Source organism: Pipistrellus hanaki (assembly GCF_964339955.1).
Source record: "Pipistrellus hanaki genome assembly, chromosome: 15".
Classification (NCBI taxonomy): domain Eukaryota; kingdom Metazoa; phylum Chordata; class Mammalia; order Chiroptera; family Vespertilionidae; genus Pipistrellus; species Pipistrellus hanaki.
In genome coordinates, this window is record NC_140517.1 from 24,535,749 (window position 1) to 24,560,292 (window position 24,544).

At 63.4% G+C, this 24,544-nt stretch overlaps 1 protein-coding gene across 12 annotated transcripts in view; it reads left to right on the forward strand.

Moving 5' to 3' along the window:
- GSE1 (Gse1 coiled-coil protein) overlaps positions 1-24,544 on the forward strand; it is a 408,579-nt gene that overhangs the window by 375,258 nt on the left and 8,777 nt on the right. For 10 of the 12 annotated variants that reach the window (XM_084905540.1, XM_084905546.1, XM_084905543.1 and 7 more), the window contains 10 exons: positions 8,892-9,091; positions 13,855-14,027; positions 14,501-14,698; positions 15,268-15,459; positions 15,857-16,191; positions 16,907-17,231; positions 20,121-20,734; positions 21,982-22,094; positions 22,380-22,650; positions 24,127-24,240. In XM_084905540.1, coding sequence (XP_084761666.1) covers positions 8,892-9,091; positions 13,855-14,027; positions 14,501-14,698; positions 15,268-15,459; positions 15,857-16,191; positions 16,907-17,231; positions 20,121-20,734; positions 21,982-22,094; positions 22,380-22,650; positions 24,127-24,240 — 2,535 coding nt within the window. The remainder of the gene's footprint in view (positions 1-8,891; positions 9,092-13,854; positions 14,028-14,500; positions 14,699-15,267; positions 15,460-15,856; positions 16,192-16,906; positions 17,232-20,120; positions 20,735-21,981; positions 22,095-22,379; positions 22,651-24,126; positions 24,241-24,544) is intronic. The other 2 variants (XM_084905544.1, XM_084905545.1) reach the window with 2 other exon arrangements.

Below are 24,544 nucleotides of genomic sequence, written 5' to 3' on the forward strand. Positions count from 1 at the left end.
CCCATCTCCCGTGCCTGCTCCCATTTTTCTCCCTGCGTCACCCTTGCTCTGGCCTGGCCGTCTCCATCTGCAGAGTTGGCTGGCAGCCCAGGTTGGCCCATGGTGCGGCTGGAGACGCTGAGGCCAGAGAGGTCAGGTCGCAAGCGAAGGTCCCACCGCTGCCCCCCTTGTTGCTGCTACGGCTGCGGCTGGCTTTCCAAGTGTCTGGGGAGCAGGGTTAGGACCACAGGCCTGAGTGGTGGTCTCTGCAGGGAAGGAGGCCCCTCTGCCCCCCTGCAGTGGTTCAGGGGGCGCTCAGTAGTCCGTGCCTCCCTGGAGGGTGTGGGGGAAAGAGGGGGCAGCGAGGCCGGGGTGCAGGGCGCAGCATGTCCCAGCTCCCCCGGGACACCCAGGGACTTTTGGCAGGCGTGGCCATAGGCAAGGGGTTAGACGTGTTAATTTTTCAAGATAAATGTCACCCTTTAGAGGGGTACAGCTGATTTTTAGTGCGTCCAGAGTTCTGTAACCATCGCCACACGTTCCAGCACATTTCCATCTCCCCTAGAAGAACCCGGGGCCCGCTGGCCGCCGCTCCGCCATGGGGGTGCGCTACGGGTGTCACTCTGTGGGGCCACAGCCACGCGCCGCCTCCAGCCCCTCCATGGGCAGCGTCGCCGTGAGGGCTTCACCCCTTCCCCGGACCGAATACCCCTGGGCTGGTGGCACCCCCCCCCCCTGCTCCCGGGCGTGAAGAGGCACGTCCAGGGCTCTCCCCTCCTCTCTTACAGCAGCGATGTCCGGAGAGCACCGGCTACAGGCTGCCCCAGGACACTGCCACCTGCTGTTCCTCCCACCGGGCCAGGCCTCTTGTCTCGGGCCGGGGAGGCCTGGACACTGGGGTGAAGGGTCCTCCCGGAAGTGCTGGCCTCTCAGCGTCTAGGGTTGAGTTGGCTCTGGACCCCATGATCAACTCCCAACAGCACCATCCCCTGGGGCAGAGGTGCTGGAGCCGAGCAGCTTCCAGACCGGCCCGCCCCGCCCCCGCAGGCCCGCCCCCGCCCCCGCCCCCGCCCCGCAGGCCCCATGGAAAGCTGACGGGCTTCGGCTTTGTCAGCCGCAGGCCGCCCGGTGCCTGTCCTAGCCTGGAGTGCATCCGGTTCACCTTTGACCCTCCCCACACCCCTCCTCCACCGTGGCAGTGTCCTCTTATTTTGAGCCACGGACCAAGCTGTCCCCTCTGCTTCTCCAGCTGGTGGTGGCTTTCCCCGAGTGTCCCAAGGGTGCAGTTTAAAAATCCGGTTCAAAAAAATAAAAATAAAAATCCGGTTCAGGGGCAGTTACCCGGAGAAAGGCTGCGGAGAGCCGGCCCTCAGTGGGGAGCTTTATCTTTCCTGAGGCTCCCAAATGCGCATTCTTCTCATTGCACAAAACCGGCCTGATGGGTCCCCTGTGGCCGCGTCCGCCCCGAGGGGCCGGATGCCTGGACCGCCTGACCCTTTGCCACCCCGGGGCGGCCGCTACCGGGCGGTGAGTGGGTTCTGGTTCACGTCCTGGCTGGGTGACCCTCTGTGCGCGTCTGTCCTCTCGGGATGAGGATAACATCTCTGCCCCGTAGATTTCGATGATTCAGCAGGAACACGCTAGCGCCAGGCACAGCAGCCGTGTGCCATGAACGAGGGCCACCAATGCCGTCGGTTCCTCTCTCCCCGACGGCTGCCGCCACCCCCACCCCCACCACGAAGGCCACCACCATCTCCTTTGCCCCCGCCCCATCCAGAAGCCCAGCTGGGGCTTGAGGGCTCTCCAGGGGTGGCGGTGCTCCTGGACATGGCAGCTGCGCCCCAGATCTTGGGCCAAAGGGAGAGGCAGAGAACCCGGCCCGTCGGGCTGGGTCAGCCATTGCTGCCACAGCTGTTCCTGTCTGTGCCGACGGCATGGGGTACGTCCAGGCCCAGGGCGGCCTCTCTCCTTCACCAAGCCCACACCACACTCTGGAAGGAGCCTCAGGCTACAGATTTGGGCCTCAATCCCAAGTTTGGGTCTGACCCCAATGCACCCATGGGACCCTTTGTCAGTGACAGGCCAGCGGGCCCCACCTGGGATTGAGGTGCCACACAGGCAGCACCCCCGATGTCTGTGTCAGCTCCTGGAGCCCCCCTCATTGCCCTGCCCCCCAAAGTGAAGTCTCCGGGGGGCGCTCGGCCGTTCCTCCCCCTCAGAAGCTGCTAGGCCAGTTCCAGCCTCGGACTGGCCTCCCCGCTTCCAGTCCCCCTACCAGAACCTCATCTGGACAGAAACCACGCCCTCCCCGCCCCCATTGGTGTCTGAAGCCCCAGTTTGGGCCTTGGAATGAGTCCCAGGCGAGGAGTCCCAAGACCCCTGTCAGAGGTCGTGACCCCTCTCGGCCTCCTCCAGGGCTTGCAGGGCACGTTGGGTGTCTCCAGTCATGTCGGGGGCGTGGAGATGCTTGCTGAAGGACAGTTTGTTCACCCTCTGGCCCTGCCTGGCCCTGGCCGGGGTCTGATAGCTGCTCACCCTGCCCTAGGACCCTCCTCGGGCCTGACCCTTCCCCTCTGCGCCCCTCAGAGGGCGAGTCTGGTGGCCTGTGTCCCCGCCCGGAGCGTGACAGGGCGGCTGTCACAAGCTGGCTGCGGAGAGGGGGGCCGCCGTCCTCAGCCACCGGGGAAGGTGCTGAGACACCGGGGCCTGGGCACATCCGGGGACACCTCAGGCCAATCCTAACGCCTCCGCTCCTGTCCCTGCACGCCCTGCGGAGGCCGGTGGTCACAGCACATGGGGAGTGCCTGGGGCTTGGCTGTGGGGGTGGCCTCTCAGGCAGCCGGGGCCCGGGGGCCTTCTTTGTGGCCGGGTGCTGGGCGAGGTGGAGCGAGCGCGGGTGGGCTCTGAAGCCACGTGGGCCGGTCCCAGTCCCCCGGCTTCCCCCAGCAGCAGAACGTGTCCTTGTCGGGCGGTGACATTGCTGCCCTGAGCCTGTGGGGCGGGCGAGCAGCCTCACCCCGCTGGCATCTGCACAGGCACCGGTGTCGCGGCCGGTGAGAGAAATGACCAAGCTACGCGGCTGTCTGTGGATGAGACGCACGGAGGCTGACAGGGGTGGCGACGGTGGCAGCTGCGCTTGCATTTCTAGCTCTCGTTCAGGTCCAGAGCCCCGAACACCGGGTCCCAAGCCAGCTCCCTTCCCCGGTGCCTGCTGGCCGCCCGCCTCGTCTGGTCCCTGACTTTGCAGGCGGGTCTGGTTACCACAGAGCCCCTGGGGCCGCCTGGAACCAAGGTCCGGTCCCTGAGTCCCTGGCAGCGGCTCGCGCTGGGGGCTGTGGCGGCCTCGGCGTGCCCGTCGCTCCACCAGCCCGAGGGGGCTCTCCCGGGCTGCTGCCACCAAGCAACCGGGAGGAGAGGTTCCGCCTGGCACTCTGCCGCTCGCGTGTGTGTCTGCCGTGCGGCTGGCAGGCCTGGCGAGGGGGTCCCTCCCTGTGGGTGTCTGCAGCCCCATCTGTCTCCGCACAGGTCCCCCTCCTCCTCTGTCTGCTGGGCTGGGGTTCTGTAGGCAGGTGGGCAAGGGAGGCGGCACCCGGGGGCTGAGCACCGGGCCAGGCGGGAGGGCAGGCGGGGGGAGCTGGGGGAGGCGGCCAGAGCAGTGGGCTGGTGGGCGGTGCCAGCGCTGGATAGTAGGAGCGTTGGCCTGCCCTGGCCGTGATGATGCCGCAGTGACTTTCCCTGGCCCCCCAAACCCCCTCTGCCTCCTCGCCCCTGCTTCCCTGGCCTCCCTTGGTCTACCCCTCTCGGCTTCTTCTGCACCCTAACACGGCAGCATTGCCCCTCGATTCAGGAGCCTGCTGACCTTTGCAGTCCTGCTCAGCAGCAAGTCATTGGCCCTTGGAAATGCATTCGGTAATAAAGATCTGCATCTCACCCTTGCTGGTGTGGGATTAGTGTCAGTCACATGACAGTAAGTCAGGTGCAGGAGCGTGCTGGTGGCCATGGCTAGAGTGGGCACTCCGACCGTCCCCCTCCTCTCCCTCCCACCCAGCGGAGAGGCTCCAGGGGGCAGGTGGGAGTGTCCTGGGCCCGCTGTCCCCTCTGGGCCAGGCCTGCTGTGTGTCCCGAGGGTCTCCACGCCATTCCCACTGCCCTGTGCCTTGGACGGGACTTCATCTCCCTGACCCCACGCGCCCTTTCCCACCGGCACGGGCTGGGCCCACTGTTCCTGTTTCCTTGGGGACCTTTCAGGGACAGGAGGCAGAACCAAAACTGGGACAGTCCGGCCCGGTTTCTGTCCCGCTCCACTGCCTGCGGGCTAGGAGGCTGCCTTCGGGTCCCACAGCCCCTTTGGACCTCACAGGTGAAGGGGCAGGGCTGATGGGCGACCAGACCCCTTTTTGGGTCCAAATCGCACGAGTCCACCCAGCCAGGGTTCCTCCATCCTGGGTGGGGTGGGGACGGCGAAGGAGCAGCCTGGAGAGAGGGGGGCTTGTGGGAGGCCCAGGGGGATGCTGCCCACACCGGCCCGAGGGCTCACTCAGAGTCCTGATGTCCCCAGGGTCGTGACAGCCTGACAGAGTTCTCACTGTGTAAGGTCGGCCCAGAGGCCAGAACACGCAGAAATGGAGAGCGGAGGGCAGGTACACACAGCACAGAGGATCCCGCTCCCTCCCGCCCGGCTGTGTCTGGCCTGCACTCGGGCAAAGCTCCGCTGGAGGGGACCATGCTGCTCGGATGCTCACTTGCAAATCGGTGGCCGCTGCCTCCTGCTGGCTTCCCAGCGGTCCCTGCAGTGCTGCCCGCCAGCCCCGGGCCTCTCAGGATGCTGCCCCAGCGGTCCTGTTCTAGAGAAAGCATCAGGTGGTCCCCGCCGTCTTCTCTGCTCTGTCACACCCCCAAACCAGGCAGCCTGACCCGTGCAGGGCCAGCCTGGGGGGGACAAGGCTGTTCGGTGTGACTGCGAGCAGCTCTTGCCCTCTGCACCTCCAGCGTCCAGGCCGCGGCGGCCCTTCCTGACGCATTGAGGGCATGCCGTTGGTGCTCGTGGTGGTCTGCGCGGCGGGTTAAGTGTCTAGGGGAGCTGGCAGGGCTGCTGCCGCTGTATTTCCAGGCCTCCCTCCCCTCCCCGTGTGGCATCCTTGGGGTCTCAGCTGTTAATTACATGTGCCCAGGCGGCCCGAGGCGCTAATCCTCCGAGTCGGGCGACCGAGGTGACACGGAGGGCTCTGCCTCTTGTCATCTCCAATCCGCGCGCGTCCGCCGACTCCCGCCTGTGCCGCCGGTTAATTACCGCCATCGCGGCCCTGCCGCCGCCGCGGGAACGGGGTCGGGCGGCCGCTCGCTAATTGGCGGGTGGTGGTCAGGGATCGATGGCGAGCTCGGCTGGCTGCTGACAGCCCGGCCCCCGGGGATTAGGCACTAATTGTGGACGGCCTCCCAGGTGCCCCCACCCCCAGCCCCCGCGTTCTCAGGAAGGAGGCTAATCCGGAGACTAATGATGTGGGTGGTGTGCGGGGAGGAGAGCGGGGCAGAGGCCGGGTGGCCCCGAGCCTCCCCAGGCAGTTCCACAACCCGCCGGGCGCCTGCTCCCGAGGGGAGATGCAGGCGCCTCCCTCCGGGGGGCGCAGAAGCCGGTGCAGGATGGGGCTCAGGGTGTCCGGTCTCATCTTCCCTGAGCCCCGCGGGACAGCAGTCTACCTGGCCTCTGACCCCAGCCTGGCCCCCGGGCAGCAGCAGCCTCTGCCTTGGTGGGTGGTGGTGGGGGTCTGGGTGTGTGTGTGTTTTCTTTCTTTACATTTTTGGCTCCAGAGCGTGAATAGCCACCCTCCCTCCACTCACAGGCAGAGTTCGGACAGGGTCGCCCGGAGTGCATGCAAGCTGGGTGCACAGTTGGTCCTTCGGGCAGCCAGGTATCCGAGGCTTTATGAGCAGTGGTCACATCGCCGCCACTCCCAAGGTGGCACTCCAACCGCCCTGGTTGGTTTGGCTCAATGGATAGCGCGTGGGCCTGCGGACTGAAGGGTCCCAGGTTTGATTCTGGCCAAGGGCACATGCCTGGGTTGTGGGCTCCATCCCCGGTAGGGGGCATGCAGGAGGCAGCCGATCAATGATTCTCTCTCATCATCGGTGTTTCTGTCTCTCTCTCCCTCTCACTTTCTCTCTAAAATCAATAAAATATATTAAAAAAAGAAAACAGGGTCCTTTGGTGCGGGGGAATATTACTCAACCATGAGAGGGAACGCAGTCCTGACACACGGGACAGTAGATGAGCCATAAGGACATCACGCTACGTGAGAGAAGCTGACACAAAGGGCTGTGTGTTGTATGAAATGTCCAGATTAGGTAACTCCGTGGGGACTGAGAGCTGATCTGGGGGGAGTGGGGAGAGTGCCAATGGGTAGGGAGTTTCTTTTGGGGGTGAAGAGGACTTTCTGGAATTGATTGTGGTGATGGTTGCACAGTTGTGAATATGCTAACAGCCACTGAATCACACACATGGTATGGGGGCATTCTTTGGTGCGGGAGGCATATCTCAGTATAGATGCCACAAACCAGAAAAAGGAGACTGGTAGAGATCCCATGGAAATGCCTTTTTCAAAAAGCAAGATCCCTGCCTAGTATTCCCCCCCCCCCCCAAAAAAAATGGGCTTTTTATTCAAATACTAGAGGCCAAATGCATGAAATTCATGCACGGGTAGGGTCCCTAGGCCTGGTCGGCAATCAGGGTCAATCTGTGGGGTGACCGGTGGGGTAATCGGGGAACCCCCCCACTGGCACCCGCCTTGGCTGGCCTGGGACCTGCAGGCTGGGGGCAGCTACTGCATTGAGCATCTGCCCCCTGGTGGTGAGTGCACATCATAGCAACCGGTCGTCCCACTGGTCTTTCTGCCGTTCGGTCGATTTTCATATTTGGCTTTTATTATATAGGATAAATACCTATGGCTTTTAACAGGGGTCTTCAAACTACGGCCCGAGGGCCACATGCAGCCCCCAGGGGAGTCTGATCCGGCCCGCCAGGTTTTTTGGGCAGTGAGCGCAGCCAAGGTGTTACAGTAGGGATTAGTAGTTCATATAGTCCGGCCCTCCAGCTCTCTGAGGGACCGTGATCTGGCCCCCACTTTAAAAAGTTTGAGGACCCCTGATATAGGATAAATACCTACAGAAGAGTGCACAGACCATGTGTGTCCAGTGAGATGAGTTTGCAGTGAATCGCCCCTCTGCCAGGGGTTTGGGGGGGTGGGGGCAGCAGGTACAAGTGCATTCAGACCCTGTAGCTGCGTTTCTCATTTTTCATCTTCACTCGGTGGTGGTGCTGTGCCTCACTCTGTGCCTGAGGCGCTGGCTGCCTCCTGCCCGCGGTGCCTGCTCGATCCTGACGCCACTCTGGTGGACGCCAGCCCTGTTGTGCCGGGTACACGCCCGGGAGCAGGACGCCAGGCCAGGTCAGAGCCTGAGGAGACGCAGGCTGCTTCCCAGAGTTGCACGAACCTGGCGAGGGCATGGGTGCCTTACCCGCCCCTCCTTACCACCAGGATTTCCCCGCATCGGCTGTCAGAGTGGACAGCAGCCCCCCGGCCCCGGGAGCCGCAGGGTCGGCCCCAGCTTGTTTCAGAGCCTCGGAGGCCTCCCCGCGGAAAGCGAGGCCTCTCCCTCCTGCCCGATAGGCCGTCCCCTGGCAGCAGGGCATCTGACCGGGAGGCTGGATGCTTGCCCCCACCGGTGGGGGGCAGAGCTGGGATCTCAACCCCCAGTCCTTGGTTCCGGGGCTTGGCCCAGGCATCGGGGGGTTGCCAAATTTTGGGGTGTGGGCCGTGGTTGCCGGGTCCATCTGGAGAAGGGGACAGCATCCACCACATGACTCCTCACTGCCCATCTGGCCGGGCACCGACAGGTGTGAGCTGGGAGCGAGGGGGCTCCTGGCCTGGCATCGCTCCAGGCTCGCGCTGAGCTGGGCCGCTCTTAGGGCACAGCCTGTGGCTGTGGGGCAGGTCTGGCTGGACTGGGGGTCTTCCCACGGGGCTGCCCGTACAGCTGTGCAGGCTGCCCACAGTCCCGGGAAGGAGCCACACAGGAGAGGCCTGGCCGGGAGCACCTTGCTCGGGGCCGAGCTCTGTCTGTCCGTGGGGCCTCGTCTCTGAGGCCGCTCTGTCGCCTGGTCACCTCTCTGAGGCCGCGCCCGGCTGGTCGGGGCCTCCCGGGCGGAAGGGAGTGAACCACGGTGACTCCTTCGTCTCCGTGGTGCTTTGGCAGCTGCGATCGTCCGAGGGCCCGTGAGCCACAGGCCGCCCGCCCTCTGAGCTGAGGTTGCGTTTGATGACGTGAGTGTGGCCACTGGAGACTCAGTGGTGGGGACGACAGCAGCCCTGCACTAACCCGGGGAGGACGCGGGAGCTGGCGGGATCCCTCCTTCCGGAAGGGGAGGTCGGTGGGGACGCCTGCTTCCCCGCCGCCTCGGGGCTGCCCGGGCCCGAGTGGGGCCCGGAGAGACAGACGGTGCCCAGCTGTGCACCCGTGGGAGGGTGTCAGCGTTTGCCCCTTGAGTCCGGATGTGAGATGGGCGTCCCCAGGCCGCTACTTAGGACTTTCAGCAGCAGCCTTCACGCCAGACCCGCCCAGAGCAAGGCTGACATCCGGAATCCATACGAGAAGCCTTCCGGTGCCGGCTCTAACCCCGGCCAGCAGGGCGCACGGCCGCCCACGCTCACGCAGGCCCGTGTCCGTGCCGTGGGGCGGCTGTGTGCGCGGTGCCCGGGGTGGGACAGGTGTGCCTGGTGTCTGGCACTTGTTGCATCTTTGCTGTGATGGGATAAAGCCTGGGGGTCTGGGGGCTGTTCGTGGCTCTCAGAGGAGGTCTGGGTCAGAGGTGGGGCTGGAAGCAGTCCGCGCTGAGGCTCCGTGTCCTTCTCTTGCAGGGTCTTCACTGAGCAGCGAGTCGTCCCCCGTGTCCTCTCCAGCCACCAACCACAGCTCCCCCGCCAGCACGCCCAAGCGCGTGCCCATGGGCCCCATCATCGTCCCCCCCGGGGGCCACAGCGTCCCGAGCACGCCCCCCGTGGTGACCATCGCCCCGACCAAGACCGTCAATGGCGTCTGGAGGAGCGAGAGCCGGCAGGTGAGTGCTGGGGAGGGCTGGGCGTGACCAGAGGCCCCACGTGTGCGTGGGGGGTGGGGGTAGCCTTCCACAGGGGAGGCCTGGATTGCAGGGTTCCATTCCCTCCCTCCCAAACCCATGCTCTCCTGGGGCTCTGTCTTCTCTGCAAAACGAGGCCACCACAGAGCCCACCAGGAGGGTCTCTGCAAAGTAAGCCCATTCCTGGGTGAGATTGCCTCCAGCTGCCACCACCAGCCCCACGGCCGGGCGCTGCCGGTGTCCGCGGTTCTGGAGCTGAGAGTCTGGGATCAGGTTGTTGGGGGGCTGGTTTCTCCCGGGGCCGCTCCTGGGCCCGTGGGCAGCGCCTTCTCCCTGCGTCTCCACCTGGTCTTCCCTCTGTGCACGGGCTGTCCTAATCCTCTCTTCTAAGGTCGCCGGCCATGCTGGGTCAGTGCCCACCCTGAGGCCTCATTTAACCTCCCCGTTTCCCTGAGGCCTCCTCTCCAGATGCGGGCCCATTCTGAGGCCCTGGGGGCTGGGGCTTCCACACGAATGTGGGGGGACATGGTGTAATTCTACCCGTAACCCCGGGTAAAGGGCTTAAAATTGTGTTTGCATATCACAGGCACTTGGCTAGACAATAGTTATTATTATTGCCTGTTGCTCAAACAAGGAATTGAACTGGAAAAGCCAGCCCACTTTTTGATGTTCCTGTCCTCACTGTGGACACCCAGCAAGGGGGCCCTTCCCAGCACTCGGGGTCCCTGTGTGTGGCCGCTGCCAGGTGACCCGCCTGTGCAGACGGGGCTGGTGGCCCAGGCCGGCCCCTCCCACCTGCTCTCCCCCGCACCTGGCGCTCCCGGCCAGGAGCCCTTCCTAATTAAGAACACTGTCTCTGCGCTGCTCCTGGATTTTCCTGCCAAGCTCCCCGAGGGATGGCACCGCTCGGAAATACTAATTAAACCACAAAGAAAGCAGAGGGGAGGGGGAGCTCCCGCCTCGCCCCGTCCCAGCGCGCTCTGCGGGGAGGGGGTGGGCATCGGTGTCATCAGGCTCCGTCTTGTTTTCTGCCCCGGAGGGTGGGGGTGGCGCCCGCCAGGCAGGCCCTGACCTAGGGTGAGGGTCCCCAAGGCACCCATGGAGACAGCTGTGGCCTGGGACCCCCTGGGTGTGACCCTAACTTGCCCCCTCGAGGCCCCCTGTGCTGTATTGCCTAGAAGCTGCTGCCTTGGAGACTGGAGGGTCAGGGCAGGGCCCGTAGGCGGATCGTGGCCGGAGGGGTTCGGAGCAGCCACCGCTGCCCCCATAGTCCTGGTGTGAGGGAGGACGGGGGGGGGGGGGGGGTCTTTCCCAGAGTCTCCCCATCGGCCACCTGGCAGTCAGCCTTGACCTCCGGCCCAGCCAGCTGGCTCACACAGCTGCAGCTCCTCGCCTCTCCCCTAACTCACTCGGTCCCGGGGGTTTCTGCATCCTGTCGTGTCCCTGGCTGGTCCCTGGCTGCACAGCCCCCGGTGTCCCCTTTGCTCCCACCCAGAGGGGCACCTTCCCTGCCCACCAGGACCCAGGGGGCCTTGTCAGCAGGCCCCGCCCGGCTCCGCGCCCAGAAACATTGGCTGACCCCGGAGAACGGGCCGGGCCACAGAGCTGCTCCAGCCCCTGGAACACGAATGCCACGGGGAGGGCGGAGGGAGGGAGCGGGATTAGCAGCTGATGTACGGCTCATCGGCCCGGCACAAAGGCTCGGGGAGAACTTAATCCTCCCGGGGAGGGGGCTCGGGGAGAGGCATGGGGGCCGGAGAGAGGGGCAGCTTCCCAAAGTGGCAGCCAGGAGCCACGGGGGGCCTCCTGCGTGGTGGGGGGTCAGGGGCTCTGGGCCCCTTCGCTGGGGTCACCCAGGTTCCCCAAGTTGTCGGAGCTCGGGAAGGACGGATGGAATGAAAAATCGTCTATTTTAAAGCTAACGGGGCATGTCCTGTCTGTCTGACGGGAAACCTCTCTAATCACCGGAGAATGAAGGATCTGCCTCCCTCCCCGCCTCCCCCTCATCCGTCTTTTCTTTCATCGCTACAGCTGCGCCCGCAGCCCCGCAGCCGCCGCGCGGAAAGAAAGGCCGCCCACAGATGCTCCTCCGTGCGTGCGGGGGGCGGCAGGGGGAGCCCAGCGGACCCTCTCGGGGTGCCCGGGGTGGCCGCCGAGCCTCCTGGGCTGGGCCCGGGTTGGGGACGGCTGTCGGGCCCTCCCCACCCTGGGCAGCCCTCGTGCGCCCTCCCAGCCAGGTGACCTCATTCCCAGATGCCAGTCACAAGCTCAGCGGGGCGCCAGCCAGACAGCAGGCACGTGGGTCTGGCCCGCGGAGCCCCCTGCCGCCGACCCCTTGTCTGCCTCGGCCAGGCCGGGGCGAGGTGCCATCTGGCCCAGCTGCCATTCAGCGGGGCTTTGTCCCCTGAGGGGAGCAGGGGGCTTTATTCCAGGGTGGCCCCCGTGCGGGGTGGACCCCTGGAGCTGGCCGGTGCAGGGACGTGGGACCGCCTCATGACAGACGCTGGCCCTGTGCCCGGCAGGGTGAGGTGGGAGGGGATGACCCCTCAGGCTCGGTGCGGACGGAAGTGCTGGGAGTGGGTGCCTTGAGACTTGGGGGTGCAGTGCTATGTGAGCCTCCCCTCACCCCCACGGCCTCACGCTTCTCCCACTTCCTGTCTGTACCTGGGCACCATCATTGCTGCTCTGTGAGCTGGCCCTGCAGTTGGCACAGGTGACAGATGGGGAAACGGAGGCCCGGGACCATTATATAAGGGGTCGCCCAGGACCAGACAGAAGCCCATCTCCTCGGGTAACCCGGGAGCTCCCCTACTGTCTGCAAAGGCAACTGGAGGACCCCGAGGCCGGGCGCCACCCCTGTATGGAAGTGACTGGAAAGCTGGGAGGCGGGAGCTGTGGGCTCCGACTGGCCCGGGGCACTGGTGCGTGTGTGTCCTCTCCGTGACACCCGCCGCGTGAGCACCCTCCGGGAAGGGCGGGTCAGAGGTCGTGACCCCTGAGGACCTCGCCGTGCGCGGAGGGCGCTGCCGCCCGGGGCCGGGAGCAGATGTTGCTGCTCATTAGGAATTCCAATCAGCCGCCGCCTGTCTCCTCCGATTAATTACCGCGCGTGTGCCTCCCGCAGGCCGAGCACGGGCTCCCGCCCGGCCCGTTTGGGGAATGGGCCTCCGCCTGAGCTCGGCCCCAGTCCGCGGCCTGCCCACAGGGTCCTGCTGGCCAGTGTGAAGGTGGGGGGCGGCCGCGGTGCTCCGTCCCTCACCGCCGCCTGGGGGTTGTTAGGTAATCGGATGAAGACGGTCAGCAGAGCGGGGAAGGCAGCAGCTGGAGGATCGAGGGCCAGGGTCTCCTGGGGGGGTCAGGCCTCAGCCACCACGTGTCCAGTGGCCATTCCCGCATGTGCCCCTCAGCCTGCCAGTTCAGCAGGACAGTCCGGGGTCACGGCCCCCTGCGTTCCCGGGCATTGGGCATTTGTGGCAAGGTGGAAACACCGCGGATTTGGGGTCGGTGAACTTGGGCGTGTGCTGCGGGGCGGGGGTGGGTGCCACCTGCCTTCTCTGAGCCCTGTTGCTGTCTGGTCAGCAGTGGTCGGGCCTGACATCGTGCAGATCTGGCCACGAGGAGGGAGGCCTGGTAGAAAATGGGCTCCAGAGTTCGGCCGCAGCTCCGGGCAGGTGGAGAGGAGCCGAGCGCAGCACGGCGATGGGCCTCCGGGTGGCGCTGCTTCCAGATCCCGAGTGGGCGCCTCCGGCCGCTCTCTGTGCTCTCTGAGCCTTGCTGTGCCTGCCGTTCAGCCAGAAGAACCACCAGATGGCGCCTTCGGGGGTGTGGTTTCCGGGGCGGACGCCTCTGGCTAAGCGTGCAGACCGTCCCTCTCCGTGGCTGCGTGGCACACTCGCCCTTGGCCCTGGCGGAGGCCTCTTGCTCCCCCTTCCTGCCTTGGGCCAGCCCTTCCTCAGCCCCGGGCTCCTCCTCCTCTCTGCCCAGGAGTCTGGGGCAGGTGCCGCCCATTGCCGTCTCCCCGCTCGGTGTGCGTGAAGGGGGCCCCGGGCAGGGCTGGCCGGTCGAGGGCCTGCAGCTGCCTGTTCCGGTGGGTGCCAGGGCCACCGCAGGGGCTGGCTGGGAGCAGCGCGGGGTGTTGATCTCCCGGGCAGCGCCATCTTCTCGAGGCTGAGTCACTCTGCGGGCACCTGGGGTCAGGGTGTCTGTGATGCAGGCCCACAGCCGTCAGCACCTCGCGGCCCTGGCCCCTGGGGGTGGATGGCATCTGCTTCTGTTCCGCCTGCTGCCGAGCAGAGCTCACTTCCTGGGAGAGCGGGGCGCTGGGACCAGCCGCATCGAACTCTTCCAGCTTGGGCTCGGAGCACACGTGGCCTCGTGGGAAATCCATGCTGGGAGAGTGTGGGTGCTCGTGGGGGGTGGGGCGCCCCTGCTCTCTGCCGTGTCCCCTCATGGACACTGGGTGCTCGTTGTGGTGCCCCCAGCAGTCCTTCCCCATTGCACCCAGGAGGGCAAGGCCCTCCCAGGGGGGTTTCTGTGCAGACCTGTCCCTCATTGGGACCCATGTTTCCCCTTCTCACCCTTCTGCCTCCAACGCCACGTGTACCACAGATTTGGGTAGAAAGCCTTAAGGAAAGGCGTTTCTAGAACAGCCACTACCTCTGAGTCTGCAGGAAGACCGGCTGGTTCTTGTCGGGGCCTTCCCTTACCCCCACCCAACCCCTGACCCACCGCGCTCTCGCCCCCAGGACACCAGCTCTCGGGGCAGCAGCAGCGGCCGAGAACGCCTCATCGTGGAGCCCCCACTGCCCCAGGAGAAGGCGGGGGGCCCGGCCATCCCCTCCCACCTGCTCAGCACCCCGTATCCCTTCGGCATCTCCCCCAGCTCGGTGGTGCAGGACTCCCGATTCCCACCACTCAAGTAAGTGCGGATCGGGGGCTTGGGGGGCCTGCAAGTGCTCAGGGTCTGGGCCCCTGAGGCGGAACTGGGAGTGGGGAGCCGGGAGCCGGGAGCCGGGAGCCGGGAGCCTGCACCAGCTGAGGCTGAGGGCCGCCAGATGGTGGCTGAGCCCGGGCTCACAGCCGGTCTGCGCCTGCTGTCCGTTTCCATGCTGAGCTGATGGCTGGCTCTCCCATTCTGCCTAAGCCTCCTCCTGGCTCCTGGGACAGAGGTGCCTCTGGGCTGCAGACATGTGCCTGCTGGTGAGGACAGCAAGGGGCCAGGCTGCCCACCTCTGTGCCCGGGGCCTCTGCCAGCCCCGGCATCTCGTTAGCGAGAGCTGGAACCCGTCCCCGGAGACTGGTCCTTCCGAGGGAGATGGCGGCAGGGAGGCCGGCCCGTTTCCCAGCCTGGAGTGGCCCTCCGCTCACCTCGCCGCTCTGTCCCCGCTGCAGCCTCCAGCGGCCGGTGCACCACGTGGTGCCGCCCAGCACGGTGACCGAGGACTACCTGAGGAGCTTCCGGCCCTACCACACCGCCGAGGACCTCCGCATGTCCTCCCTGCCTCCCCTCGGCCTGGACCCTGCCACTGCCGCCGCCTACTACCACCCCAGCTACCTGGCTCCGCACCCCTTCCCCCACCCGGCCTTCAGGTGAGCTGACCGAGGCCGCCCCCACGGTCCCCACGGAGTCGTGTTCAGGCTGGTGTGCTCGGGGCAAAATGGAATCTGGCCAGGAGCGTGTTCCTCATTCCTGGGGGCCAGGCTCCCAGTGAGAGCCTGGGCAGCCCCCCCCCAGCCGTCCACACCGGCCATCGGGGTCTGCCCTGGTGCAAAGTCCCCACTTCCTGCCTTTGCCGGTGGCTCCCGGGCGGAACTGCTGACAAACAGCACCGGTTTCACGGAGAAGAGGGGCTCCTCGGCTGGGCACCACCCAGAGGAAAGGTGGGGTCACTCGGTAGAAGCTGCCCCAGCCGAGCCCCACGGGGCTGTAGTGACACGCGGACTGCCCCACCTGGGCCTGCTGGTCGGACCCGGGAAGGCGCTGGCCTGGCTGAGCCTCTGGGTGGCAGGCGGGGCCTTGGCACCCGGGCTGTCGGCATCCAGGGGCCTCTGTCAGCGCGGAGCTTGGGGTTGGCCGGGATGTGCCTCGGCTGGGAGGCTGCAGGACCAGCCTTTATCCCTTACACGTCGGTATTCACTGGCCTGTCTTCTTGGCACAGGATGGACGACTCCTACTGCCTGTCCGCCCTGCGGTCCCCCTTCTACCCCATCCCCACCCCCGGCTCCCTGCCTCCGCTGCACCCCTCGGCCATGCATCTTCACCTCTCCGGGGTCCGCTACCCCCCGGAGCTGTCCCACTCGTCCCTGGCGGCGCTGCACTCGGAGCGGATGTCCAGCCTCAGTGCCGAGAGGTAAGTCGCCCTCTGCTGCCCCGGCCCCCATGGCTCCCGTGGCCCCCGTGGCAGGGCGGAGAACAGCCCGAGACGGGCCTAGCTTGGCCACACTGTGGCTCGGTGGTTCCTCAGCCACTCCTGTCCTTAGTCTACTCCCCTGTAAAGGGGACAGTGGCAGTGGATGCTCCTTGGTGACTGTGGGGATCACCACCTTCTGGCAGGAGCTCTCAGCGAGGCCCAGGGTGTTAGCACTCAGCTTGTCCTATAGAGGGGGGGTCTAACGTCCACGGTCCTCAGCTTAGGAGGCCGGGCTTGCCATGGGAACCCGGCGTGGCCGTCAGTCCCTCAGTCTGGGAATCCCCGTTCGCGGGCTGCCCTCCCCAGTGACGCTCAGGCTCCCGTTCCGCTCCCACAGGCTGCAGTTGGACGAGGAGCTGCGGCGGGAGAGAGAGCGGGAGCGCGAACGTGAACGAGAGCGCGAGCGAGAACGGGAAGCCGACCGGGAGCGGGAGAAGGAGCGGGAGCGGGAGAAGGAGCGCGAGCGGGAGAAGGAGCTGGAGCGCGAGCGCGAGAAGGAGCGGGAGCGGGAGCTGGAGCGCCAGCGGGAGCAGCGGGCCCGCGAGAAGGAGCTGCTGGCCGCCAAGGCGCTGGAGCCCGCCTTCCTGCCCGTGGCCGAGCTGCACGGGCTGCGCGGCCACGCCTCGGAGGAGCGGGCCAAGGCCGCGGAGCAGCTGACCCCGACCCGCGCAGGTATGCCGGCGGAGAGCCCCGCGGACAGACCTGGGCCCCGGGGTGCCTGGCTGCAGCCGTGTGCTGGCAGGTCTGACCGTCCGCTCTCCCAGGGGCAGGCCTGATTCTGTAGCTTCTGCCAGCTCCATGGCGTAGACTCCCTGTGGCTGGTTTAACGTTTTATTTCATAAATGCACATGTATCTGTCAATAAGGGCTTATTTAACAACAACCGGCTTGCGTGATTTATAAACGGTGACGGTCCGCTCTGGTGAGCCGGATTGTGCCTGCCAGCACCCGGCTTCGGCTCGGTGGGAGCAGCACCTGCCAGCGGCCACATTTCCCTTGGGACGAGGCATGTTTCCCCAAAGCACCCACGAGGCCCTTTCTGTTTGTTTTTTAAATATATTTTATTGACCTTTTTTACAGAGAGGAAGGGAGAGGGATAGAGAGCTAGAAACATCGATGAGAGAGAAACATCGACCAGCTGCCTCTTGCACACCCCCCACTGGGGATGTGCCTGCAACCAATGTACATGCCCTTGACCAGAATCAAACCTGGGACCTTTCGGTCCCCAGGCCGACGCTCTATCCACTGAGCCAAACCGGTTTTGGCACAGGGTCCTTTCTGGTTGTCCTGGTCCCGGGCAGTCAGGTTCGAGAGAGGAGGAGGCAGGAGCCCCCGGGGCCTGGCGTGCGGGGTCCCGCTGCGACGTGACGGCCTCTCTCCCCCCACAGAGAAGCTGAAGGACGCAGGCCTGCAGGCGCCCAAGCCCGTGCAGCACCCCCTGCACCCGGCGCCCGCCCCCCACCACGCCATGCCCAGCCTCCTCTCCAACCACGGCATCTTCTCTCTGCCGGGCAGCAGCGCCGCCACGGCCCTGCTCATCCAGCGCACCAACGAGGAGGAGAAGTGGGTGGCGCGGCAGCGGCGGCTGCGGCAGGAGAAGGAGGACCGGCAGTCGCAGGTGTCGGAGTTCCGGCAGCAGGTGCTGGAGCAGCACCTGGACATCGGCCGGCCGCCGGCGCCCGCAGAGCCCGAGCACAGGCCCGAGAGCGCCAGGTAGGGCTCCCTAGGCCAGGGCGTCGGTCACACTCCGGTGGTTTCTAGGCAGCATTGACTGAGCACCTGTGGTTTGCCCGGCATCCTGCTGAGTGCCTTCACTTACTGCATTTCGTTTCCGTGTTCTAACTGCCGTTTGCCCACGAGGAAACGGAGACGCTGAGGAGGGAGAAGAGGTGCTCAGAGGCACCTTGTCCCTAAGTAATAAAGCCCACCAAGCCAGGGTCCAAAGCCAGGGACCTGCAAGGCATTTCAAGAGCACGAGGGAGATGCTTTAATGGATCATTATAGTCTGTTCTATTTCCTGTTTTCCTGTGGCTGAGAAAGGGACCACTTTTAATTTTTAAGTAAAAAATTAACTTTATTGCTTTTGTAACAAAAATATACACCCATTTCCTGGGCCCATTATTACAGAACTGCTCAGCAGGCACTTTAGCTTGTCTCTGGGCCCCTGGCTGCAGACACTTGCTATGACCTTGGCCCCAGTCCCCCCTTGTCATGGCTGTCCCCTAGGCCTCCTTGCTTCTACCTATCTGTCTGGCAGTCATCTGTTGTCCCCCCCTTCTCCCCGTCTCTCCAGGGCTCATTCCAAAGGGCCAGGCTGAGACCCTCAGTCAGAGTGGGAGAATCCAGCCAAACCTCTAGAGCTCTGTCTGGGCCTGGCCTGGGGACTCGGGGCCACCAGATACTGCCCCCTTCTCTGGGCCTCGGTTTCCTCAGCAGAGCACCACGGAGGTTGGGCAGGGAGAATTCTGAGGATCCTTCCAGCTCTTGATAGCCATCGTGCTGCCCGGGAATAAGACTCACTTGGGTGTCTAAGGCATTTTAAATGTCCACTCGCTCCCTCCCTATTTCCAGCAGCTTTTGGCTGACATTTTCTTACTGAGTTCTGGGCTTGGCTGGCCCACCCTCAGCATCCAGTGTTGAATGGGCTGGTGAGAGGATTCGCTTGGCTAATAGGGTGTGACTGGGCGTGAACTGCAGGCAGACCCCCGGCTGGGTTTCCCTGCAGCCTCAGGCCTGCTCTCTGCTGCTCCCTGTCCCTATCTCCCTGAGGCCACAGAGAGGCTGAGTCCTGTCTGTTTTCGAGCTGCTTTCTGCTCCTCTAACTCCCCTCTCAGCCAGGGGACTGGGAGAGCAGCCAGCACAGGTCCAGTCTCCTGGTAAAATCCGGAGTGCTGGTTCCCTCGGGCATCTTCCTCGGCTCAGGGCCCCAACATCGGGGTGCAGCTGTCAGGGCTCCAGCAGGGGGGCCTCCGCCTCAGGGCTCCCAGCTCTCACCAGGCCTCGTGGTCCCCACGGCAGCAGGTAGCACGCTCAGCCTTACAACAGCGTGAGTTTGACATTCTAACCTGCCCTTGTGCTCAGAGCTAGAAAACCATTCAGTGCTTGGCTCTGGTGCTTGAAATATTTATTCTGCTAATGGGCTTTATCCCTTCGTTGTTTGCTTAAGGACACACAGCTTGCTGTGTTCCCTTTTGTACTCCGGCGATCAGAGGTGCTACGGCGGCATCAGGGATCTCTCCCAGCCTGAGTCCCATCCCGGAAAAACTAGCAGGAGCCTCTTTGGCTGTGGTTAAACGTCTCCTTATTGGCCAGGCAGGGAGAGACCTGAGAGTCTGGTCACGTACCTGCAGAGCCCTCTGCCTCTTTCCCTTCTAGCCCCTCACACCTTGCCCTGGTCTCCTGGGCAGCATAGCACATCCCTTAAAAAATGGAGGCTTTGGAAAAACAACCACCATGTCGCCTTTTGTTGGATCTTGTTTAAATGCATGGAGGAAAGAGTCATTCAGGAGGACTGCATGGCAAAGCTGCTTTGTCTGATGGACATCCTGGTCAGGCCCCAGCCCAGCTCCTGCTTCGGGGCCCTGTGGGGCTGCTGCACTTCTCACGGGGACCACTGGGGGTCAGCGGTGGCTCAGGCCCACCCTGCCTGTGAGGGTCCTTCTCCCCCCACCCCCACCTTGTCACTGGGCTGGGCAGCCCTGGAAGCTGGTCTCTCTCTCTCTCACTGTTGTCTGCAAGGACAGTGTGGAGAGAGGAGTTGAGGCCGCCTTGAGGGCAGCCAGCCTGCCCTCCATTATCTGCCCACTGCTTGGCATCTGGAAGTGGGTACCAAGGGCAGGTCACCCTTTCGGCGCCAGAATCCTGTCTTTATTCTCTGTGTAATGGGATTCCTGTGGAAAACTAAGATGAGGATCTGTCCTTACGGGAGGTGATAGGGATTCAGGAATTGATGGAATAGAATGAGCTATTGTAAGTTTTTTGGTGAGAAACCAGGTGGAAAGAGGGTCTGGCCAGGCCTGGGACCATCTCTGCGCCCTCAGCAAGCAGAGTCCACACACACACACACACACACACACACACACACACCCCCAGCCTCCGTGTCCTCACAAAAGAAGGTCTACACACACTTGCCTCGAGCTGTTTGAAGAGGAAGTGGATTCTTGGGAAACGGCCAGCACTCGGGTGAGGAGTGGAAGCTGTGCCCTTCCCTCCAGGCCCTGGCCAGGTGGCTTAGAGGAGGCCTCTGCACCCTCTAGCGCAGGGGTCCTCAAACTTTTTAAAGTGGGGGCCAGATCACGGTCCCTCAGAGAGCTGGAGGGCCGGACTATATGAACTACTAATTCCTACTGTAACACCTCGGCTGCGCTCACTGCCCAAAAAACCTGGCGGGCCGGATCAGACTCCTCTGCGGGCCGCATGTGGCCCGCGGGCCGTAGTTTGAAGACCCCTGCTAGCGCCTGGCTCTCGAAGCCGGCTCCGGTCTGGGCCATCTCTGAAGCTGCCTCTTACACCCGGGCCGTGGCAGGCAGCCTGGGAGGCCCATGACGGGGTGGCTGGCATGCCCATTCTCACAACTGACGGCTTGCTCTGTTCACTCTCCAGGCCGGGACCAAACCGTCACGAGCCGGGTAGCCGAGACACCCCGCAGCACTTTGGCGGGCCCCCGCCCCTCATCTCGCCCAAGCCCCAGCACCACTCCGTGCCCACGGCCCTCTGGAACCCGGTGTCCCTGATGGACAACACCCTGGAGACACGGCGGGCCCCCGAGAGCCACCCTCTGCACAGCCACCCAGCCCTGTTCGAGCCCGGCCGCCAGGCGGCAGTCCCGCTGGTGAAGGTGGAGCGGGTCTACTGCCCGGAAAAGGCGGAGGAAGGGCCCCGGAAGCGCGAGGCCACCCCCCTGGACAAGTACCAGCCGCCTCCACGGGAGGCAGGGAGCCTGGAGCACCAGGCCTTTCCTCACGGGCCTGGGCCCTTCCTGGCTGAGCTGGAGAAGTCCACCCAGACCATCCTGGGCCAGCAGCGGGCCACCCTGGCCCAGCCACCCCCCTTCGGGGAACTCACTGGACCCCTGAAGCCGGGCTCACCCTACCGGCCCCCAGCACCACGGGGCTCTGACCCCACCTACATCTTCGATGAGTTCCTGCAGCAGCGCCGGAAGCTGGTCAGCAAGCTGGACCTGGAAGAGCGCAGACGGCGAGAGGCCCAAGAGAAAGGTCCGGTCTCCCGGGTGGCCTCTGACCTCTCGGGACTAGAGAGCCGTAGTGCCCGCCACTCAGCCCCTCCGCCCACCCCTGCCTCCCGCTCTAGGGTTTAGCAGCTCCAAGGCGCAAGGGCACTGGCTTCTGTGTAGCTACCTGCTCCCTCTGCTGGGGAGATAGACCCAGGGCCTTTGCCTGTCTTGCTGAAATGCAAATTGTCCCAAAAAGCCAAATCAAAGCCTGTCTGTAAAGACAGTTCAACAGAAATGCATGATTGATAAATGAACAGAGGCTAATAAGGCAGTTTTAATATTAATAGTCCATCATAACGGGGGAGGAGGCTATTGAGACACTGGGCCTAAGCCCAGCAGGAGCTCAGTAGAGGGAGCTGCTGTCAATTGCAGGCAGTTAGGCCTGGGCAGGGGCGAAGGCAGGTCTGGCCACCTCCTTCCTGCTCCTGTGGGGTGAGGGGACTCAGCCGGCAGTGCGCCGAGTTCTCCCAAGAGCCAAGAAGAGCAGGTGAGCAGGCCCAGGGTGAGAATGACTGTCTCCACCTGCAACCGCCATGTGACCAGGAGGGGCCAAAGGCCCCACACCAGTTTCTCTTCTCCTGCTGGAAACTTTGGTCCTATGCGGGTTGTATTCAATCTCTTAGCCAGAAGCTGAGGCCGGGGCCAAGAATTCCTGGGTTGTTGGTCTAGGAGAGATTTAGGGCCCAAGAAGGACTTTCTCCTCTGTTCACCTTGTGAAGGAAGAATGGGGAGCCCCTGGTGCCTTTGGGTGCAGGGATTCTGCTATTCTCTGCACATTGAGTTTGCGTGCATGCTCTGTGCCTTTGAGACAATGGGATCCGAGTGTGCGTGTCCCCTCCTGGGTAATGGGCCCAGATGGCCACAGCAGGAGTGAGCTGATGTGCACAAACAGTCTTGGGTTGCCATGGACACGGCCCCAGTCCTGTATGACGAAGGGGATCTGTGTCAGCCCAGGAATTGCCTGGCCCCTTGGGGGCTATGGGTCCAAACCAAGCCTGGTGCCTGCCTCCTGCCACCGCCTGCCATTCCTGAGAAAGTTGTAGGCCTAGGGGCTGATGCACGTTTTCACCTGGGTTGAAAGGAATCGAGGTTTCGGGGTACTAAAAGGACCGGCAGGGCCTGGCCTGATGGGTGGGTCTGCACAAAGATCATAGGGGTCCTGCCCCCATGTTCATCCACTAGAGCACGGAGTGTTCTTGCCCAGCTAAATACAGCTCTTCTTGTCGCCAGGATACTACTACGACCTGGATGACTCCTACGATGAGAGTGATGAAGAGGAGGTCAGGGCCCATCTCCGCTGCGTGGCCGAGCAGCCGCCCCTCAAACTGGACACATCCTCCGAGGTATCGGGTCTCATCACTGCTGTCAGGCTTCGTGCCCACATCAGCGCCTGCCTCGTGGCTTTCCCGCTGTCCCAGTAGACCCCACATTTGCTGGGCTCCGCCTCGCTCCTCCAGTCCCCACGGACTGCAGGTGTCGGGGCGTGCCATCAGGGTCCCCCTCCGAGGCCCCGCACAGAGTTGGCCGTGGTACCTGGGCTTGGAGGACCCCAGGAGGGGCCCCTGGGACAGTGCAGCCACACCACTGCTGGTGGTTTTCAAACTCATTTGTTTTCTTTCCCAATCTAGAAGCTAGAGTTTTTGCAACTTTTTGGCTTGACCACCCAACAGCAGAAGGAGGAACTGCTGACCCAGAAGCGGAGGAAGCGGCGGCGGATGCTGAGAGAGAGAAGCCCATCGCCCCCGACGATTCAGAACAAGCGGCAGACGCCCTCGCCGAGGCTGGCCCTGTTCACCCGCTACAGTCCCGACGAGATGAACAACAGCCCCAACTTCGAAGAGAAGAAGAAGTTCCTGACCATCTTCAACCTGACCCACATCAGCGCCGAGAAGAGGAAAGGTAGGGCCTCACCTGGGCCCCTTGGGGGTGGGGCTCACTAGGAGCTTCGGAAGGAGCAGGTGGGGTTCATAAGGCCCCCGGGGCAATCCGGGACCCACGTTCCAGGCAGAACCGGAAAACACTTTGGCCCGGGGCGCTCTTCCCTCCTCTGGGCTCCCCAAGGAAGCAGCGAGCAGACCTGCCCCACCGGCTCCGCCTTCTTCCATCTGAACTCAAAGTGTCCCACTCACAGCCTGTTCTCCCATTTCATCCGGAGCGGAAAAGAAACTTGCGAGTATTTTGTTCTGTATGTAAAGCAGCTCTTGTCACTTGAGGCAGGTTTAGCGACCCTCCTGGCTCGAGGCTTAGTGCTTCCTCCTGTGGCGGAGCGCTCACTCCAGGCTCACGGCCAGGCGTTTCCTCTTGCGGGGCCACAGGCATGGCCCACTGGGCTTCGTCTCCGATGGCAGGAGGCTTGGGTGGGTGGTCTGTGGCCGCCTGCAGAGCCGACGCGCATTGTGAGTGGGCAGCTTGCCCTGAAAGGTGCTTCCAGATCGGCCCTGTTGGGACTGACTCTCTGGGCTGGAACACGTGGTGCAGAAGACGTGGTGTGGTGTAAATGCTTTCTGGGGATGTCCACTTCCTTGATCGGCCACACGCTCGCTTAGTGCCGGGATATTGGCTGACGTGAGAACTTGGCCTGTCTGGAGTGCTCATTTGCGCCCTTCCACGTCCCCCTTGCTGACACCTGCTCGCCTCTCTCTGCAAGGAAGACAAAACTAAAGCAAAAGTGTATTGGTTATTCAGTTGCTTCTACTTACTTCTCCGTTGGCGTGTGGCCTTTTTTGTCTTGAACCAACAAGCTGGAATTCTCGCGTTCACCTCGAAGGGGCAGGGACGTGTGATGAGCAGCAGGAGTCTCCGGGAAGGTGCCCAGTTCTGTTGTGGAAAGTGTCTTTCCACCCGACATATTCCTAGAGGAAGCCACTGAAGTCTCACCAGGAAGTGCCACAGCAGCAGGGATTCATGGCATCGAACATCGCAGGAGTCTTCCTTTTCAACAAGTGGCAGCCATCGTGGGCATTGATGCCAGGGGGAGGAGGGGAAGAGAATGCGCCGGGAAGCAGCCTGCGCTTCCAGGGGTTGCTTCCTTGTGTTGGGGCCATCATTTTTGTCTTTTAAAAAAAATGCATCCTCGAAGTTACCGTGGAAGACCACAGCTACCCATCATTTCCATAGCTGTCATCACCACACGCACGGCTGTTTTGGGGATACCCCTGAAATGTTACACAGTAAAAGCTGAGAGGCATCTGGGCTCACTCTGACACCAAGGTTTCTTCCTTTACACACCACCTGTCCCAGTGGTGCCAGCTGGGTGTTTTTTCTTGGTTGAAGGACTTGCACCAGCCAGTCACAGCCTGGGCTACAATCCTGCCCCCCTTCCCTCTCAGAAATGATGCAACTTGTCTTGTTAATCTCAGGCTGCTTTTCTCATAGACAAAGAGAAACTTGTCGAAATGCTCCATGCCATGAAGCAGAAGGCACTGTCCGCGGCAGTGGCAGACTCTCTCAGGAACTCTCCGAGGGACAGTCCTGCTGTCTCCCTGAGCGGTAAGGCCCAGGCCGGGAAGAACAGCCCCGTCCGCCACTGCCCAGGATCGTCCGGTGGGCTGCCCAGGGTCAGAAGCAACTGCTCAAGGTCTTCAGAACATGAATCTTTCGTCCTGGAGACAGAATGTGCTTCTCCCCCTCTCTCTCTCATATAAGCTTCCTCCATGATGAAGGATCTCCTCGGGCCAGAACATGAGAGCTGGAGTCAGGGCTTGGAGAGTGAAAGGGAGGGTCCAGGCTTCTGGCGGTCAGTGTAGGTGTAGCCATCGTCCGTCAGTCCACTGGTGGCCCAAGCCACAGAAGC